General features: G+C 44.1%; 1 protein-coding gene across 1 annotated transcript in view; it reads right to left on the reverse strand.

The window, feature by feature from the left end:
* Positions 1-18,855, reverse strand: part of LOC121547619 (piggyBac transposable element-derived protein 5) — a 50,666-nt gene extending 31,811 nt beyond the window's left edge. Inside the window, exons 1-2 of the mRNA XM_041858969.2 lie at positions 18,331-18,855; positions 7,689-8,119 (exon numbers count right to left, since the gene is read on the reverse strand). Of these exons, the coding sequence (XP_041714903.1) occupies positions 7,689-8,119; positions 18,331-18,643 (744 nt within the window). The 5' untranslated portion in view covers positions 18,644-18,855. The remainder of the gene's footprint in view (positions 1-7,688; positions 8,120-18,330) is intronic.
* Positions 18,856-20,016: the final 1,161 nt, after the last annotated feature.

Below are 20,016 nucleotides of genomic sequence, written 5' to 3' on the forward strand. Positions count from 1 at the left end.
ATCAGACCAGAGGACATTTCTTCAAAAAGTATGATCTTTGTCCCCATGTGCAGTTGCAAACCGTAGTCTGGCTTTTTTATGGTGGTTTTGGAGCAGTGGCTTCTTCCTTGCTGAGCGGCCTTTCAGGTTATGTCGATATAGGACTTATTTACTGTGGATATAGATAATTCTGTACCTGTTTCCTCCAGCATCTTCACAAGGTCCTTTGCTGTTGTTCTGGGATTGATTTGCACTTTTTGCACCAAAGTACGTTAATCTCTAGGCGACAGAATGCGTCTCCTTCCTGAGCGGTATGACGGCTGCGTGGTCCCATGGTGTTTATACTTGCGTACTATTGTTTGTACAGATGAACGTGGTACATTAAGGCGTTTGGAAATTGCTCCCAAGAATGAACCAGACTTGTGGAGGTCTACAATTGTTTTTCTGAGGTCTTGGCTAATTTATTTTGATTTTCCCATGATGTCAAGCAAAGAGGCACTGAGTTTGAAGGTAGGCCTTGAAATACTTCCACAGGTACACCTCCAATTGACTCAAATGATGTCAATTAGCCTATCAGAAGCTTCTAAAGCCATGACATCATTTTTTGGAACTCCAATCTATGTGTATGTAAACTTCTGACTTCAACTGTATATAGACAGGTGTGTGCCATTCCAAATCATGTCCAATCAATTGAATTTACCACAGGTGGACTCCAATCAAGTTGTAGAAACATCTCAAGGATGATCAATGGAAACAGGAGCTCAATTTCAAGTCTCATAGCAAATGGTCTGAATACTTATTATTTCTGTTTATTATTAATACATTTGCAAAAATGTACTTTGTCATTATGGGGTAGTGTGTGTAGATTGATGAGGAATTGTTTTATTTAATCCATTTTAGAATAAGGCTGTAATGTAACAAAATGTGGAAAAAGTCAATGGGTCTGAATACTTTCCAAATGCACTGTATGGTTATTATACAGATGTAGGGTCTTAATTTGATCAACCTGTTGAAGGAGAACTTTCCTGCAATGCAGGAAATTTAAAAACGCGTAGTGTATTTGAGGTTTAAAAATACTTCTGAAGTTAGTAATTTCCACGTTGACATTTCAGACTTGATTTTTACCTTACGAAAAATGTATCAACCCCTACAAAAATGTCCATTAATTATAATCCACATAATAATTAACATTTCCTGTTGCTGCAGGATTCATTTCCTGCTGTAGCAAACTGGCTCAAATTAAGATCCTACTGTAAATCTGTAACAGGCAGAGGCTGAAGAAGGTAGGCTTCACAGACAGCAAAAACAGTACATGGAACATTTTGGGTAGACACTTTTTCTTCACCACAGCCAGGGAAAAGGCATTCATTATTCAGACAGGACATCCACCCCCAGTCTGTGCTGATCAGAGCCCCAGACAGAGGCAGCCCAATCAGAGACAGGTTAGCAGCACATCCCCACTGTGGAGCTATGGAGGGCATGTTTTACCTCATACCTCTACAGCTACTGGACTTACTGATATAGATGGCACTGGGCAGTAAGTGCAGATAATAAGAAAGTGAATGTCTGGGTGAAAGTATTTGCATTGGCAAATGATAAGGGTCGTGTACAGTGCCTGCTGGTTTTTACACAGAGAGAGAGACAGAGAAAGAGAAAGAGAAAGAGAAAGAGAAAGAGAGAGAGAGGTGGAGGAAAGAGAGAGAGAGAGAGAGGGGTGGGGGGGAGCGGGAGAGGAAATGAAACAACCAGAAAACCAGAGAGAGACATAAACACCCTTATCTGAGCTGAGATACTGAGGCTGTCAGCAGTGCTGTGCTGTGTCCAGACTCCAGCCTTGGAGGCTGTGGTGTGAAGGTGCATTCCCTATCCCTCAGCTCTGACTTAGTGTGTTTGCCTCATTTCCATTTAAACTCCTAGGAGTGAAGCAGAGCGGAGGGGAAGGAAGATGCCCTCTCAGCACTCCTCTCCTGTCAGCTTCGGGAGGTGCCCTGCTTTGATCCGCCATGTCTGACAGGGAATTTACATGCAATGCGGAACGCCTGATCACCAGGGAGCACGCTGAGGAAAACTCTGTCAGCCTCCTGTACACTGTGTATATAGCTGAGAATACACTACTTCTTGACTGACACATTGGGCGCATCCCAGAGTTATTCTCAGATACAAGTGTTAGAGCCGGGATGATACCAGTATCGCGATACTCGTTAGTATCGTGGCAAGGAAACAAAACACGAAGCAGATTTTACTTCTTTAGGAAAACAGCCCTAATGTTGGAAACAAACATCATTATGTTGTCATCCAGAGTTACATGTATTTATTTTCCAAGCTATAGTACACCATATTTTACATACAGCAGGTTTTTAAAGAGCGAATGAATGCACCGATTCCACATGTTTCTCTGTTGCTCATTAAGAAAACCTAGATTTCAGTCTTGGGGGTGTGGTTCAATGTGGCAGTTACTGATGTTTGTCCCCCATGAGACACCATAGGAACAAAACCAGTATTACTTCCTCAAAATACTCAGAATGAATCTAAGATACACTATATATACAGAAGTATGTGGACACCCCTTCAAATTAGTGGATTCGGCTATTTCAGACACACCCATTGCTGACAGGTGTATAAAATGGAGCACACAGCCATGCAATCTCCATAGACAAACAGTGGCAGTAGAATGGTCTTACTGAAGAGCTCAGTGACTTCAACGTGGCACCGTCATAGGATGCCACCTTTCCAACAAGTCAGTTCGTGAAATTTCTGCCCTGCTAGAGCAGCCCCGGTCAACTGTAAGTGCTGTTATTGTAAAGTGGAAACGTCTAGGAGCAACAATGGCTCAGCCGCGAAGTGGTAGGCCACACAAGCTCACAGAACGGGACCGCCGAGTGCTGAAGCGTGTAGAGCGTAGAAATCGTCTGTCCTCGGTTGCAACACTCACTACCAAGTTCCAAACTGCCTCTGGAAGCAACGTCAGCACAAGAACTGTTCGTCAGGAGCTTCATGAAATGGGTTTCCATGGCAGAGCAGCCGCACACAAGCCTAAGATCACCATGCGCAATGCCAAGCGTTGGCTGGAGTGGTGTAAAGCTCGCCGCCATTGGACTCTGGTGCAGTGGAAATGCGTTCTCTGGAGTGATCTGCCAGTCTGACGGACTAATCTGGGTTTGGCGGATGCCAGGAGAACGCTACCTGCCCCAATGCATAGGGCCAACTGTAAAGATTGGTGGAAGAGGGATAATAGTGTGGGGCTGTTTTTCATGGTTCGGGCTAGGCCCCTTAGTTCCAGTGAAGGGAAATCAACACTACAGCATACAATGACATTCTAGATGATTCTGTGCTTCCAACTTTGTGGCAACAGTTTGGGGAAGGCCTTTTCCTGTTTCAGCATGACAATGCCCCCGTGCACAACGCGAGGTCCATACAGAAATGGTTTGTCGAGATTGGTGTGGAAGAACATAACTGGCCTGCACAGAGCCCTGACCTCAATCCCATCGAACACCTTTGGGATGAATTGGAAAGCCGACTTCGAGCCAGGTCTAATCGCCCATCAGTGCCCGACCTCACTAATTGTCTTGTGGCTGAATAGAAGCAAGTCCCCGCAGCAATGTTCCAACATCTAGTGGAAAGCCTTCCCAGAAGAGTGGAGGCTGTTATAGCAGCAAAGGAGGGACCAACTCCATATTAATGCCCATGATTTTGGATGAGATGTTCGACGAGCAGGTGTCCACATACTTTTGGTCATGTAGTGTAGCTCAAGGAATCTGTAATACACTTTGAAATTTTTGCCGAAGAGGTTTTAGTCGCGCAATTTTAAATCTAGCTAAGGTGTTTGGTGCAGTATTTCTCAAGTAACAAAATGCACAACGTGTTGTCTTACATAAACAAAGTCAGATCCGCTGCGCTGATGGGCAGGTCTGTCTCACGGTCTATGTGTTCTGCGTTAGGATTGGATAGAGTGCAATCACCGCAGCTGTGTATGCCATGTTATTGGGAAAGTTAGCATTGTCAAAATAAAAACCAAAGTCATGACAAACTCTCTTATAAAACTCAGTTTTGGACAAGACTGACTTTATGACCAAAATTATCCTATTTACACTTAGTAGTCAATTTTGACACTAGAATAAATGTTTCTGGCTAAAAGCGATGCTACATATGCTGTTTTCTATCAGAGAAGTTGTTCATTGCCTTTAGTTGAGCTTTAAGGGACCAAAGAGTTTGGTCTGCTTCGTGTTTTAATTTTGGCATAGAAAAAATATTGCGATACTGTATCCTTACAGCCCTAACAAGTGTTATACAATTTACAAAATTTTATTGGGAATTTGCATTTCAGATAATACAACGAAGCCTTTTTATTTCTTTACTAAAATGTCATATTGGTTGTCACATTGGTTGTCACATTGGTTGTCACATTGGTTGCTATATCGAGTGTTATATCAGTTGTTATATTGGTTGTTATATTGATTGTTATATCGGTTGTTATTTCAGTTGTTAAATTGATTGTCATTTTGGTTATTATATCGGTTGCTATATTGGTTGCTATATTGGTTGTTATATCGGTTGTTAAATTGATTGTTATATCGGTTGTTATATTGGTTGTTAAATTGATTGTTATATCGGTTGTTAGATTGATTGTCATATTGGTTGTCACATTGGTTGTTATATTGGTTATTAAATTGATTGTCATATTGGTTGTTATATTCGTTGTTATATTGGTTGGTTATTTGGGTATGTCTGTTTCAAAGTAGTACTTAAAACTGAAGTAGAATGGAGGACTGGTGGAGAAATCCCTGCCATGGCCTGACACAGTGGCAGTCACATGTAATTATTTCTGTAAGGTCAACAACATTTCAACTTCGTATCCTCCCAGCCCACTTCTTCCTCCCTGTACACTTCTTCCTCCCAGCCCACTTCTTCCTCCCTGTACACTTCTTCCTCCCAGCCCACTTCTTCCTCCCTGTACACTTCTTCCTCCCAGCCCACTTCTTCCTCCCTGTACACTTCTTCCTCCCTGTACACTTCTTCCTCCCTGTACACTTCTTCCTCCCAGCCCACTTCTTCCTCCCAGCCCACTTCTTCCTCCCTGTACACTTCTTCCTCCCTGTACACTTCTTCCTCCCTGTACATTTCTTCCTCCCAGCCCACTTCTTCCTCCCTGTACACTTCTTCCTCCCTGTACACTTCTTCCTCCCTGTACACTTCTTCCTCCCTGTACACTTCTTCCTCCCTGTACACTTCTTCCTCCCTGTACACTTCTTCCTCCCAGCCCACTTCTTCCTCCCTGTACACTTCTTCCTCCCAGCCCACTTCTTCCTCCCTGTACACTTCTTCCTCCCAGCCCACTTCTTCCTCCCTGTACACTTCTTCCTCCCTGTACACTTCTTCCTCCCAGCCCACTTCTTCCTCCCAGCCCACTTCTTCCTCCCAGCCCACTTCTTCCTCCCTGTACACTTCTTCCTCCCTGTACACTTCTTCCTCCCTCTACACTTCTTCCTCCCTGTACACTTCTTCCTCCCAGCCCACTTCTTCCTCCCTGTACACTTCTTCCTCCCAGCCCACTTCTTCCTCCCTGTACACTTCTTCCTCCCTGTACACTTCTTCCTCCCTGTACACTTCTTCCTCCCAGCCCACTTCTTCCTCCCAGCCCACTTCTTCCTCCCAGCCCACTTCTTCCTCCCTGTACACTTCTTCCTCCCTGTACACTTCTTCCTCCCTGTACACTTCTTCCTCCCTGTACACTTCTTCCTCCCTGTACACTTCTTCCTCCCTGTACACTTCTTCCTCCCAGCCCACTTCTTCCTCCCTGTACACTTCTTCCTCCCAGCCCACTTCTTCCTCCCTGTACACTTCTTCCTCCCTGTACACTTCTTCCTCCCAGCCCACTTCTTCCTCCCAGCCCACTTCTTCCTCCCTGTACACTTCTTCCTCCCTGTACACTTCTTCCTCCCAGCCCACTTCTTCCTCCCAGCCCACTTCTTCCTGGCACAGAAACACAGAAGACAAGTTGTCCTCCTTTCAGAAAAGTTCACATTGCCAAGATTCTGAAAGAGTTGGTGGAATCGTCATGGGAGGGTGCAAATTGGCTCATGTCAATCAATTCAAAATGAAGCAAGGATTTTCAGTGTGCATTGGCTTGTTTCTTAACTTAATCTGAACCAATCCCTCTTGATTAGACAACCCAAATACACGTTATTCAGCTGCTGCCAGATGTGAGATTAACATTTGAATAGAAAACAAGTTTACTCACAACAGAACACTGCTTTGGGAGCTGAATATTTAACTGTGAGTCTGTTATAAACTAGGACAAACATGGACACAATGTACTATTGTTCCAGGAATGTTTTTCCAAAAGACAACCTAACTACCTGAACACTGTTGTATTTTGAGTTTGTTCTAAATGTACCCAGAGCTGGGCACACCAAGCTGTAATATCCTGTTTCTGTTTGTGTTGACAGTGCAGGATACTGAACTGTAATATACAATAACTGATGTGTATCATCTAAAAGGTGATCTAAAAGGTGTTATGATCTAAAAGGGTTCATTAAACTCTATATACTGTAACTGTCATCTGCAGGTGTTGGAACCAGTTCAGGGAACAGAACAGAAAACTGGAAAATAACTACATTTTTCAAGGAACAGAAACAGAACTGGGAACGAAAGTGATTCATTTTACATTTTAGTAATTTAGCAGACGCTCTTATCCAGAGCGACTTACAGGAGCAATTAGGGTTAAGTGCCTTGCTCAAGGGCACATCGACAGATTTTTCACCTAGTCGGCTCGGGGATTAGAACCAGCGACCTTTCGGTTACTGGCACAACGCTCTTAACCACTAAACTACCTGCCGCCTCGGCGGAACAGAACCATTATTTTAAAAGCATGGGAACCGCTTAATAATGTTATCTTACGTTCCAGGCATTTTTTTCTAGTCCCACAAAAAAAATGCTACAAAATGCCTATGCAAAGCCTTCACTCTGTCACTCAGAAACCTATTCCAGTGTCTGCCCGCAAGCTAAAAATCTTTGCCAGTGTGTGTGCGTATTTAGGCTACATGCCCCTCCCCTACTGTACTGACGTTACAAGTGTAATTCGAGAAGAGAAGAATGGATTCATTTTCAATGCTAGTTAAGGATACTATAGGACTAGTTATCACGTTTCACGTTGGATTTATTAACTACAACAATATGTGTTTTTAATTCTGGTGCCCCTCTACACACACAAGCTTGTTAGCTAGCTAGCTCAAAGGACATTCCAAGTTCCTCCATAGAAGCCGCTCCTCCTAGGTATAATTCTGTGGACCTAATTCAGATAATGCATGTCATAACAAGATGCCCAACGCTTCAAGCCTCCTCCTCAACCCTCTCTTGCTCTCTCCCCACCCACAACATTTCAGTCGCATCTTGCGCCATAGGATACACTTGTCTGCCCATCACGCATGATAACAACTAGCTTGCCTGCTCTATCCACACTGATTGGTGAAGTAAATTAATGAGCTAACTGTAAAAAATGGTTTATTTCACGGGTTAAAAAAGGAACAAAAAGAAACCATATAAACCATACTTTTTTTTATTTATTAGAACCGGTTCAGAATTTTATATTGCTGGTCGGAACAGTGTAACCGAACAATGTTTTTTTTTTTTTTTTTTGGGTTACAACCCCTAGTCATTTGTACTAAACATGTCCAAAGCTAAACAGTTTACACAGCAGCCCAGCGCCATACCTGAGTCTGAGAGGGGCGGAATGTGCTGCAGCCGAACGACTGCTGCAGTGAGTCCAGGAAGGGCTGGATCTTGTAGAGGCCATGGCTGCCGTGGCTGGAGCGGAAGGCCACGATATGGAAGTACTTGAGGATCTTCTCGAAGCGCGCCTGGCTCATCTTGAGTGCGATGCTGCGGTTGCTGAAGAAGCCGCTGCTCCAGATGCTGAGCACTGACTCACAGCGGTGAACGCTGGTGGAAGTCACGAAGCCCAGGAAGGCCTTCATCTCAGCCACGGTCACGTTCTGCCAGCCCTCGTCACTGCCGAAGCGCTCCTGGTACTTCTTGGCGTACATGTTGGTCTGCGTCAACATGTTCTGGATGGCGTTGTCGGGCACAAAGAGCTGGAAGAAGTCCATGCAAGTGGCTGTGGCTGGCATTCTCTGGGTAGGGCCTGGTGACAGGGAGAGAGACAGAGACACGGATGATGGAGCTGCAGTCAAAGCATCACTCGCCCATTTCAAAACCTGCCTCAGATTGTTATTTTTATTTGACAGCATTAATCACACATTAATTGTAAATGGAGTCTTACTGTTTAAATGACTATGATTTCTAAAAAAGTGAATTACAGTACTTTGACAGTATGGAGCTCTTTTGTGCATCGAGTTATTTTGTACTCTAAAAAAGCACAATGCGTAGGCCTGCATATGAACCAACATTTCTTTCAAGTCTTTGTCATCTGGATTGTGGGTCGCTGTCACCCCTAGGGTTGCAATCAACTTCTATTCAACATGACAGTAACCATAATGTCATCGAAACAAGAATACCGCTTTTTGGGCTTGAGGAAAGGGTTCATTAATGTCATTTGTTACAACACTATCGTGAATGAAAACAGCCATTGTCTTGTCTCAAACAATTAATTCCTGCTTATGCAAGCCGACAGCTATAACCTTGTTAGGTCAAGCCCACTCATCAACATTGACATACTAGTTTCCCATGCATGTTAATCAAGTCAAGGCCAACTTGGTGAATATAAATCTTACCTTCTCATTTGACTAAATTGGCAATGTGTAAGATTAAACACACCTCAGGTAAGGCAGTCCTCCCTTAAAACTGACTTAGACAGTCTTACAGACAGTGAACTCTAGCATTTAGAGAGCCAATTAATAGAGAATAGAGCCCAGATTAAACTGCAGCACTGAGCTGTCACAGGTCATCATCACATCTGTTTGTTACCTGTGTGAGCTGTGGTTGTGAAGTATCTCTGGACTTAAGCAGATCCTGACACTTCACAAAAACAGAAATGAAACTAATTTATCTGTTGCTCTCTCCTCTTATAAAGTCAGTAAGAGAGTAGAGGAGCACCTCAACCAACATGTGTCAAGGTGCAGCCAAAAATCACACGAGAGCTCATCTAGAAAAATAGGCGTGACTCTCTCAATTCAAAGTGGATGAACCATAAGGTGTAATAAAATCATCAGCTTTTAATTGTGTGAGAGAGTCAGACCTATTTTTCTTGGCACACTTGTAGCAAGCACATTTACTGGAGTGAGAAAATGTCTCTAAACCGCAGTATAAATTCAGGCCCAATTAACCACATCTGGAATTCCATGTCTGGAAGACTGTTTGGGTTAGCTATTTGGCTAAAAGGAAGACTCATGTCCTCTCTAACGTCCCTAAGAGATAAGGAAATTGTTGGGTCTTTAAAGGACCAAAATGAACTAACTAGTTTGGTTTGCTGAAGAAATACAGTAGATTTTTACATTACTACTCTTGCGCTGAATGTACAGGCCAGGTTGACCGTGCTACAAATTGTTACTTTTGGGCACTTAGTACTGTATAGTTTGTAAATATTGTAGCTCACCAATTCCTCAAACCCAGACTGTGAGAGAGATACATCTAAGTAGGCTACAGGCCAAAGGGTGGCTCACACTGCAGAAATTGTTTTAAGAGACCACTCATTTAATCCAGTAGACTTTCAAACTTCACAGCAAAATGCAAAATACAGCATGACTGCCTTAGATGCATGGATTTCCAAAGACAGATTCATTCGGGTTGCCATAAAAGCAATACAGTAAACAAAAGTCAGGCAAAAAATAATATGCATAATAAATATTTTTTATGGAATATAATTGTTTTATTCCCATGATTAAGAATTCCATTCTGAAAAGAGTTTTCCCACATTATGTTAAATTCCTACTATCCCACACCATTGACTGATAGCATAGGATTAAGGATTTTAAGAAGTCTTCTGCTACTAAAGACATCAATAAGAGGAGCCTCAAAAGCATTCACTAACCACTGCATATATTATTCTCCCATAATCCTGCCTTTATAGCTCATATTTAAACTAGGGTGCAAGTTATTTTGTCAGGCAACAAACAACCACATGGCAGAGCTCCACACAATACATATTGTGATGTCACGAGAGGCTGTGTCCTGGAGGGACGTTACATCCCCCTGAGGTGGCTGCAAACCCAGACAGCTATGGCTCCATCTGCTGGTATGGTCGGGAACTCCACCCCTCTATGGCCAATCTTCCCACGCAGCTGAAACAAATCAGGAGCTGATGAGCTGAAGGTTTGGGAAGGGAAGAGACACACTGAGGGAGTGGGTGGGGGGTGAAGAAACACAGTCTCCAACCTGGGCTCTCTGGAGGACAAGAGTGCTGCACGTCCACTTCCAGGAGGAATATAAGGATTTGGAGATACTTACCTTTGGGAAATACTCACCTTTGGATATATGCACCGGTGGAAATACGTGAGAGACATTTGGAAGGACTTTTTGCTGGGTTGGCCACTAGCTGCAACGTGGACTACAGTAAGGCTGGGGAAAAGTTATCTGAGCGAGTGAGAATTATGATTTTGGATGTGGAAGAGACATCCCTGAACTGTTAACCCTTAAAGAGCCACAAGAGAACAGAATTTTGTTATATTTTCGTTAATTTCCCAAGACCTATAATAAAATCCTTGTTTTGTTTGAACCTTGTCTCCTTGCACTACTTGAGCAATCCCGCTGAAAGCTGTGTAGCCTCTCGTGACGTCACAGATGGTGGAGAATACGGGCAAGCTCAAGCGTTAATAGTGCATGTCAGAGGAGGATACCGAAGGTTTGATCACCCAGTTTTCCAAGTTGGCCGTAGGCTCCCCGCCGACTGAAATGGAGGACATATTGAAAGCCCTTGTTGCTGGCCAGCAAGCCCAGATGCAAGCAAACGTGGCTCTCTTGGAGGAGCAAAAGAAAGCCAACCTTCTGAAGGCAGAGGAATTGCAGTTGCAGAGACAGATGGCCTAGTCGAACGTTTTAACAAAACACTAAAATCCATGCTGCGGAAAGCGGTAGGGGAAGATGGGCGCAACTGGGATCAGCTGTTACCATACATATTATTTGCGGTGAGAGAGGTACCTCAGTCTTCTACTGGTTTTTCACCCTTTGAGCTCTTGCTTTCCTACAGACCCAGAGGACTGCTCGACATCGCCAAGGAGGCCTGGGAGGAGCAGCCATGCCAACAGCGGACACTGATCGACCATGTCGGGGCTATGAGGGAGAGAATGAAGGCCATCTATCCCATGATGCGGGGAACACCTGGAGGCCAGTCAGCGGCAACAGCAAGCCTCCTACAACAGATCTGCTCAACCCAGGGAGTTTAAGCCGGGGGACAGAGTGCTGGTCCTGGTGCCAACCGTTGAGTGTAAATTCCTGGCAACCTGGCAAGGACCATATGAGGTCATTGAACGCATGGGAGAAGTAAACTACAAGGTGAGGCAACCAGATAAAAGAAAAACTGAGCAGATTTATCATGTTAACCTTTTAAAGAAGTGGCACGCCAGAGAGGCGATGTTCAGCTGTCTACCCCCACAGAGACCAAGGAACCGGCGCGAGAAGAGGTTCAGCTGGGTCCAAATCTGTCCCCACATCAACGACAGATGGCCCTGGAACTCGTGGAGCAGAACCAGGATGTCTTCTCCTCCCTTCCCGGTCACACAGAGGTGGTCCAACATGAGATCCGCACCATGCCTGGCCGAACGGTAAACCAGCGCCCGTACCGCGTGCCAGAGGCTCGTAAAGTGGTTATACAGAAGGAGGTAAGGAAGATGCGGGAGTTGGGAGTAATCGAAGAGTCCCACAGTGCCTGGGCAAGTCCCATCGTACTAGTTCCCAAGCCAGACGGTTCAGTGCGATTTTGTAATGACTATCGAAAGTTGAATGAAGTGTCTGAATTTGATGCATACCCAATGCCTCGTGTCGATGATTTAATAGACTCCTTGGGGCATGCTCGTTTCCTAACCACTCTTGATCTCACAAAAGGCTACTGGCAGGTGCCCCTGACCCCGGCGTCCAAGGAGAAGACAGCCTTTGCCACCCCGGGAGGGGCTCTACCAGTATACCCGACTTCCGTTTGGTCTCCACGGGGCACCTGCCACGTTCCAACGCCTGATGGATCGAGTCCTTGCGCCCACAAGAGGCACGCAGCGGCTTATTTGGATGATGTTGTTATACAAAGTCCGGATTGGGCCAACCACATACCCCGGGTACAAGCGGTGCTGGATTCGCTCAGGGGAAGCAGGGCTCACGGCAAACCCGAAGAAGTGCAAGCTGGCCTTCAGTGAGACAAACTACCTGGGGTACACCATTGGGCGGGGTTGGTCAAACCACAGGAAGCCAAACTGCGGGCCATACAGGACTGGCCGCAGCCCATCACCAAGAAGCAAGTAAGGTCATTTTTGGGCCTCGCTGGCTACTATAGACGCTTTATTGCAGATTTTGCTACCATAGCTGCACCGTTGACGGAGCTGACGACCAAACGCCACTCACGAATGGTGAAGTGGAACCCTGCGGCGGAGGCGGCTTTCCTCAACCTGAAGCGAGCACTCTGCTCCAGTCCGATCCTGGTGGCACCAGACTTCAAGAAGGAATTCATTGTCCAAGCGGATGCTTCGGAGGTGGGTCTGGGTGCTGTCCTCACCCAGGCACATGACGGTGAAGAACATCCCATTCTCTACCTAAGCAGAAAGTTACTTCCAAGAGAGAAGAACTATTCAACGGTGGAGAAAGAATGTCTGGCTGTAGTCTGGGCCCTGGAGTCCCTTCGGTTCTATCTCCTGGGCCGACGTTTCATGGTGGTATCTGATCACGCCCCTCTGCAGTGGATGGCCAAGAACAAGGAATCAAACAGTAGAGTAACCAGATGGTTTTTGAGCTTGCAACCGTTTAACTTTTCTGTTGCCCACAGGGCTGGCAAGCACCACGGCAATGCGGACGCCCTCTCCCGGCGTGATGCCTTCTTCGCTGCCTTTACCCCGACGAGGACGTCGGTCCCGAGGAGGGGGATGTGTGATGTCACGAGAGGCTGTGTCCTGGAGGGACGTTACATCCCCCTGAGGTGGCTGCAAACCCAGACAGCTATGGCTCCATCTGCTGGTATGGTCGGGAACTCCACCCCTCTATGGCCAATCTTCCCACGCAGCTGAAACAAATCAGGAGCTGATGAGCTGAAGGTTTGGGAAGGGAAGAGACACACTGAGGGGAGTGGGTGGGGGTGAAGAAACACAGTCTCCAACCTGGGCTCTCTGGAGGACAAGAGTGCTGCACGTCCACTTCCAGGAGGAATATAAGGATTTGGAGATACTTACCTTTGGGAAATACTCACCTTTGGATATATGCACCGGTGGAAATACGTGAGAGACATTTGGAAGGACTTTTTGCTGGGTTGGCCACTAGCTGCAACGTGGACTACAGTAAGGCTGGGGAAAAGTTATCTGAGCGAGTGAGAATTATGATTTTGGATGTGGAAGAGACATCCCTGAACTGTTAACCCTTAAAGAGCCACAAGAGAACAGAATTTTGTTATATTTTCGTTAATTTCCCAAGACCTATAATAAAATCCTTGTTTTGTTTGAACCTTGTCTCCTTGCACTACTTGAGCAATCCCGCTGAAAGCTGTGTAGCCTCTCGTGACGTCACAATATAATGGTACATATTCTGTAAGAGATACATTTGTATTAGGATAGATTAAGCATTCAGATTGAAAGGATCACTGTGTTGGCTGCGTTTACCACAAAAGTAACCCACTGGGCACACACTGGTGTTGTTTCCACATAATTTCAACTAAATTACGTTGAACCAACGTGGAATAGATGTTGAATTGACGTCTGTGCCAAGTGGGAAGACACTGATTCTTCAGCTGCAGTAATGTACACTAAATGCAGTGGGTTGGTATTCAGATTATGTGGGTTTTGAAATCAATCGGAATGTTAGTCTTTCAGGCATGGAAACAGACTGGCACCTTTTTGACATTAATAGGAAAAAAACAAACAAAATATAATTATTGTAAAATTGACTGTGTCCATAAAATGTATATAGTAAGTATAAGCTGGAAGTAGAGGCCTAAGCATTGTTGTTCAATAGTTTACTCCAATTAGGGAAAGGGTGGTGGGGTTGGAAAGTAATAAAGGGGAATATATTTTAAAGAAAGGATATGTATGTGTATGCATGTATGTATGTATGTATGTATGTATGTATGTATGTATGTATGTATGTATGTATGTATGTATATGTATGTACAGTGGGGAAAAAAAGTATTTAGTCAGCCACCAATTGTGCAAGTTCTCCCACTTAAAAAGATGAGAGAGGCCTGTAATTTTCATCATAGGTACACGTCAACTATGACAGACAAATTGAGAAAAAAAAATCCAGAAAATCACATTGTAGGATTCTTTATGAATTTATTTGCAAATTGTGGTGGAAAATAAGTATTTGGTCAATAACAAAAGTTTCTCAATACTTTGTTATATACCCTTTGTTGGCAATGACACAGGTCAAACGTTTTCTGTAAGTCTTCACAAGGTTTTCACTCACTGTTGCTGGTATTTTGGCCCATTCCTCCATGCAGATCTCCTCTAGAGCAGTGATGTTTTGGGGCTGTCGCTGGGCAACACAGACTTTCAACTCCCTCCAAAGATTTTCTATGGGGTTGAGATCTGGAGACTGGCTAGGCCACTCCAGGACCTTGAAATGCTCCTTACGAAGCCACTCCTTCGTTGCCTGGGCGGTGTGTTTGGGATCATTGTCATGCTGAAAGACCCAGCCACGTTTCATCTTCAATGCCCTTGCTGATGGAAGGAGGTTTTCACTCAAAATCTCACGATACATGGCCCCATTCATTCTTTCCTTTACACGGATCAGTCGTCCTGGTCCCTTTGCAGAAAAACAGCCCCAAAGCATGATGTTTCCACCCCAATGCTTCACAGTAGGTATGGTGTTCTTTGTATGCAACTCAGCATTCTTTGTCCTCCAAACACGACGAGTTGAGTTTTTACCAAAAAGTTATATTTTGGTTTCATCTGACCATATGACATTCTCCCAATCCTCTTCTGGATCATCCAAATGCACTCTAGCAAACTTCAGACGGGCCTGGACATGTACTGGCTTAAGCAGGGGGGACACGTCTGGCACTGCAGGATTTGAGTCCCTGGCGGCGTAGTGTGTTACTGATGGTAGGCTTTGTTATTTTGGTCCCAGCTCTCTGCAGGTCATTCACTAGGTCCCCCTGTGTGGTTCTGGGATTTTTGCTCACCGTTCTTGTGATCATTTTGACCCCACGGGGTGAGATCTTGCGTGGAGCCCCAGATCGAGGGAGATTATCAGTGGTCTTGTATGTCTTCCATTTCCTAATAATTGCTCCCACAGTTGATTTCTTCAAACCAAGCTGCTTACCTATTGCAGATACAGTCTTCCCAGCCTGGTGCAGGTCTACAATTTTGTTTCTGGTGTCCTTTGACAGCTCTTTGGGCTTGGCCATAGTGGAGTTTGGAGTGTGACTGTTTGAGGTTGTGGACAGGTGTCGTTTATACAGGTAACAAACTGAGGTTAGGAGCACTCCCTTTAAGAGTGTGCTCCTAATCTCAGCTCGTTACCTGTATAAAAGACACCTGGGAGCCAGAAATCTTTCTGATTGAGAGGGGGTCAAATACTTATTTCCCTCATTAAAATGCAAATCCATTTATAACATTTTTGACATGCGTTTTTCTGGATTTTGTTGTTGTTATTCTGTCTCTCACTGTTCAAATAAACCTACCATTAAAATTATAGACTGATCATTTCTTTGTCAGTGGGCAAACGTACAAAATCAGCAGGGGATCAAATACTTTTTTCCCTCACTGTATATATATTTTTACTACCAAATATGGTGATGAGAGGAAACCCAGTGGCCGGCAGTAGGAGAAGATGGAGCGAGATGGATTTGGGTGACATTCTGCTAAGTTTCTCATCGATGAAACATTCGATCTCAATACAGTTTTCTTTTTCCAAAACTAGAATCTGTTACTGAGTGGACTAAGTTTTGTATACTTTACCCTGTGCCAAAGTTCTTAAAAAATGACATGAATAGGTCTGAAATGCCTGAAAACTACAATACTGCTGTAGAGTGTGTATAATAGGAACACACTGTAGATAACGTATGTGCCATTCAATAAAGTGAAATGGAGCTTGATTGATTCTATAGCCTTTCTATTATAAAGAATGTACATAATATACTGTAATAAAATATACTGTAATATAATATACTGTAATATATGATATTGTAATATATTATACTGTAGTATATTATACTGTAATTTAATATACTGTAATATACTGTAATCCATGGGGGGTTGTCCTAATGTGCATACGCATCACTGCAGGGATTTTACTAGGATAATGAAGTAAACCAATACGATGACATTTCAGACCCATGGCCATGCTTACTAAGTACTGCCTATCCCTTTTATAGCTGTGTGATTTTCATAATAGACTAAATATCAATCATACAGATGCCCTCTCTCATTTTGCCTATGAAAAATGCATGTTGTGCAGACATTTTTCAAAGGTTTGATTTATGTATTTATGAGTTATGTTCTCCTATTTACTCTGTCAGCAAAGTCAAACCCACATCTCAAGCTCCACATTAACATTTTATTTCTCTAGTTGGACCTTGCACTGGATATCCTTGTCCTCAGTGAGCACCAGCTTGCTGCATGGAAACCTTCAGTTGATCTAACCTTACGACAGAACCACCTCATGTTCATCTTTCCTGGCCACACCAGCCCTGTGTCCTCCCTATTTGCTCATCTCCTAATGGGTTTGATGCACTCAAGCTTTTACTGCTCATTCAATACACCTGCCAGCACTACCATTTGTGTCAACAGTCTCAAATAACTTATAGGGAATGGGGGATACCTAGTCAGTTGCCCAACTGAATGCAATCAACCGAAATATGTCTTCCTCATTTAACCCAACCCGTCTGAATCAGAGCTGTGCGGGAAGCTGCCTTAATTGACATCCATGTCATCGGCGCCTGGTGAGTAGGTGTTGTTGGGGGGTTAACTGCGTTGCTCAAGGGCAGAACGGCTGATATTTCCACCTTGCCAGCTCGAGGATTTGAACCAGCGACCTTTCGGTTACTGGCCCAATTCTATTAGCAGTGAATGTGAGGAAACAAACCAGCTCTAGTCGAGACAGCGACAGCCACACATACTGTACACGTACAAATACTTCTTTATGCTGAAGTGATTCCCAATGCAATGCCTTGTGCCTGAAATGCATTGGCTAACACCACCACCTGTCATTGCCTGTGTTGAAGCCCATACCAAAGCCTACAGGCAGATGGCATGATTTTTTCTCAAGTCGTGACAGTGGCACAAGGCACCACCAGACCACCTTGTAGAGAGAGGGAGGCATTTATTTGCAAGTCACATCTGGTCTCAGTGACAGAGCGTTCAAACAGAGTAATGATGAAGGGAGGAACCTCAACCTACACTTACGTGTTGTAGGCTACATCAATTAAGTTTCTACTTCTATTCCATTTGAAATGCAGTATATATTCAATGTAATAACACCTGTTATATGACTGATCACAACTGTAATACATTGATCATTTTACTGGACGTTTGTAAGGATAAGAATATTACATATTTGGTTAGGTTGTTGCTGGTACTAGTATGGGTTTACCGCTTTAAGTATGACATGCAACTGCTCTGTATTCCTTTACAATGGCAGCTGGTCCAAAACATGCATTGGCATACTAAAATGCCTTAGTTGGCAAATACATGTGGCCAAACTGGCAAAGATGTTGCACAGTGTTATTTGTATCTGGAGAGAGAGGAGAGAGGCAGAGAGTGCTCAAATGTGTGTTCTGTGCCAATATTATGTCTTTAATTAACTTAGGCTCTTCTGCAACTTGTCCTCTATGACCATTTCCTGTTTGGTCCCCAGTGCAGTTCAGTGTTACAGTGTGGGCTATTTAATTTGGAGGAGCAGCATGATGTCTGTCTGCTCATGGTTGACTCATTGTCCTGTGCCTCCACCACATGCCCAGACTGCCCCTTCACCGTTTCTGAGATTCTGACCAATCATATAAGCCACAATTCTCCAAGCAATTCATCCATATTGTGACATGATCCTTTACTGAAGGAGTCTTGGGATTTCTCTCTCTCACTCTCCCTCTCTGGGCCTGCTGTTCAATCAGGTCCTACAATCATAGGCTACTTACTAGATGGACGCGCGCGCACACACACACACACACACACACACACACACCAAGCAAAGCCCCCCTATCTTATATATTGGAGATAATGACCTTAGCCTATTCATTATGTCAAGCGAGGCTTTATTCTTTAAATGACATACCATATGTCTCGTTGTAGGGGGCCAACGTGATATCTTGCAGTGTGTCGCTCCAGCCATCCTCCTCTGCTTGAGTCTTTGAGACAGAGCCGGGTGGACCTCCGTTTTGACAATTCCCAGTCTCCCCTGCCCTTTGATCGTCGCCGGTCTCCAAGCCACAGTTATCCGAATTCGAGTCACCCGAAGTGCTGTAAAAGGGATTGTCGCTACTGTCATCTCCCGATTCCCCAAAAACATCATCTGAGATCTGCAAACTCTCGTAGCGGGAGCGGGCCGCCTCCAGGACAGACAGCGCCTTCATCCCACATTCCGCCATCGCTTGTCGATGCTCTTGGTAGCTTACCACACCGCACAGTATTCGGCATGAAACTATACACGGCTTGGAAAAACCAGTGCCACACACACCTACCCACGGGAGATGACACTCCCACTGTGCGCTTTTACAATTATGCTAGGCCTACTGCAGACTTGACTTCTGATGCGATAACTTCGACACTCCCCTTTCTTCAAAGCATCGACCGGAGGGGAGCTGTCCTCACCAAGGGTTACAGAAGTTTCCCTATGCGCTGCGCACAGAGACAGAAATTATCAATATTTATCACCCTCTGCGCATCCGGGTTGGGCCAGCTATTTCGTTGGTGGCTCGTACTGTGTAGAGATCTCAATGAATACGCGGCATCTACATGATCAGCCGACCTGGTTGCTCTCCTGTACTGGCCAATAGTGTTGATATCTCACTGCAACGTCAAATCTTATGGTATTAAAGCAGAATTGTGTTCTGATGCGGTTAGAAATTGCATATACCCCATAAATTGCTTATTGCTTATGATACGAATATAAAATACATGTATGATTAATGGATTCGTTTATTCAATGACAATACAATTACAGGATCTCTTTAAAGTCTTTTTTGAAAACGTTTAATGATATCCTGTGAAAATGAGAGCAACAGCAGGACAGGATTTGTATGATGAAATCTATTTTTGACCACCATGCTTAGAATAAAACAAACAGCGTTCCCCTTGGCGTCCTGTGGGAGGTGCAATATACGGGTTCGACGCAGCCATCTTGCTTGTTGGATTGGTACCAAAGATTTTTATAACTAACCCAAGATAGCAAATTAATCATAGTGTGCGGAACACATATCACGAGATAGTGAGAGCCTATTGGCGCGTTCTAGAATAGATTTGCATATTTCTGTTAGGGAACGCCTACTCTGTGAAGTGCGCGTGTGCATTAACTCAAATCGCCCTTGCACTCCTAAACAACGCCATTTTTAAAGAACTTTGGCACAGGGTAAAGTATACAAAACTTTGTCCACTCTGTAACATATTCTAGTTTTGGAAAAAGAAAACTGTATTGAGATCGAATGTTTCATCGATGAGAAACTTAGCAGAATGTCACCCAAATCCATCTCGCTCCATCTTCTCCTACTGCCGGCCACTGGGTTTCCTCTCATCACCATATTTTGTAGTTTATATATATATATATACATATGTATGCACACATGACTGTAAGTCGCTTTGGATAAAAGCATCTGCTAAATGGCATATTATTATTATTATATACATACACATATATACACACATACATACATACTTACATACATACATACATACACACATACACATACACATACACATACACATACATACATACATACATACATACATACATACATACATACAT

The sequence above is a fragment of the Coregonus clupeaformis genome, chromosome 31, assembly GCF_020615455.1.
Source record: "Coregonus clupeaformis isolate EN_2021a chromosome 31, ASM2061545v1, whole genome shotgun sequence".
NCBI classification, from domain to species: domain Eukaryota; kingdom Metazoa; phylum Chordata; class Actinopteri; order Salmoniformes; family Salmonidae; genus Coregonus; species Coregonus clupeaformis.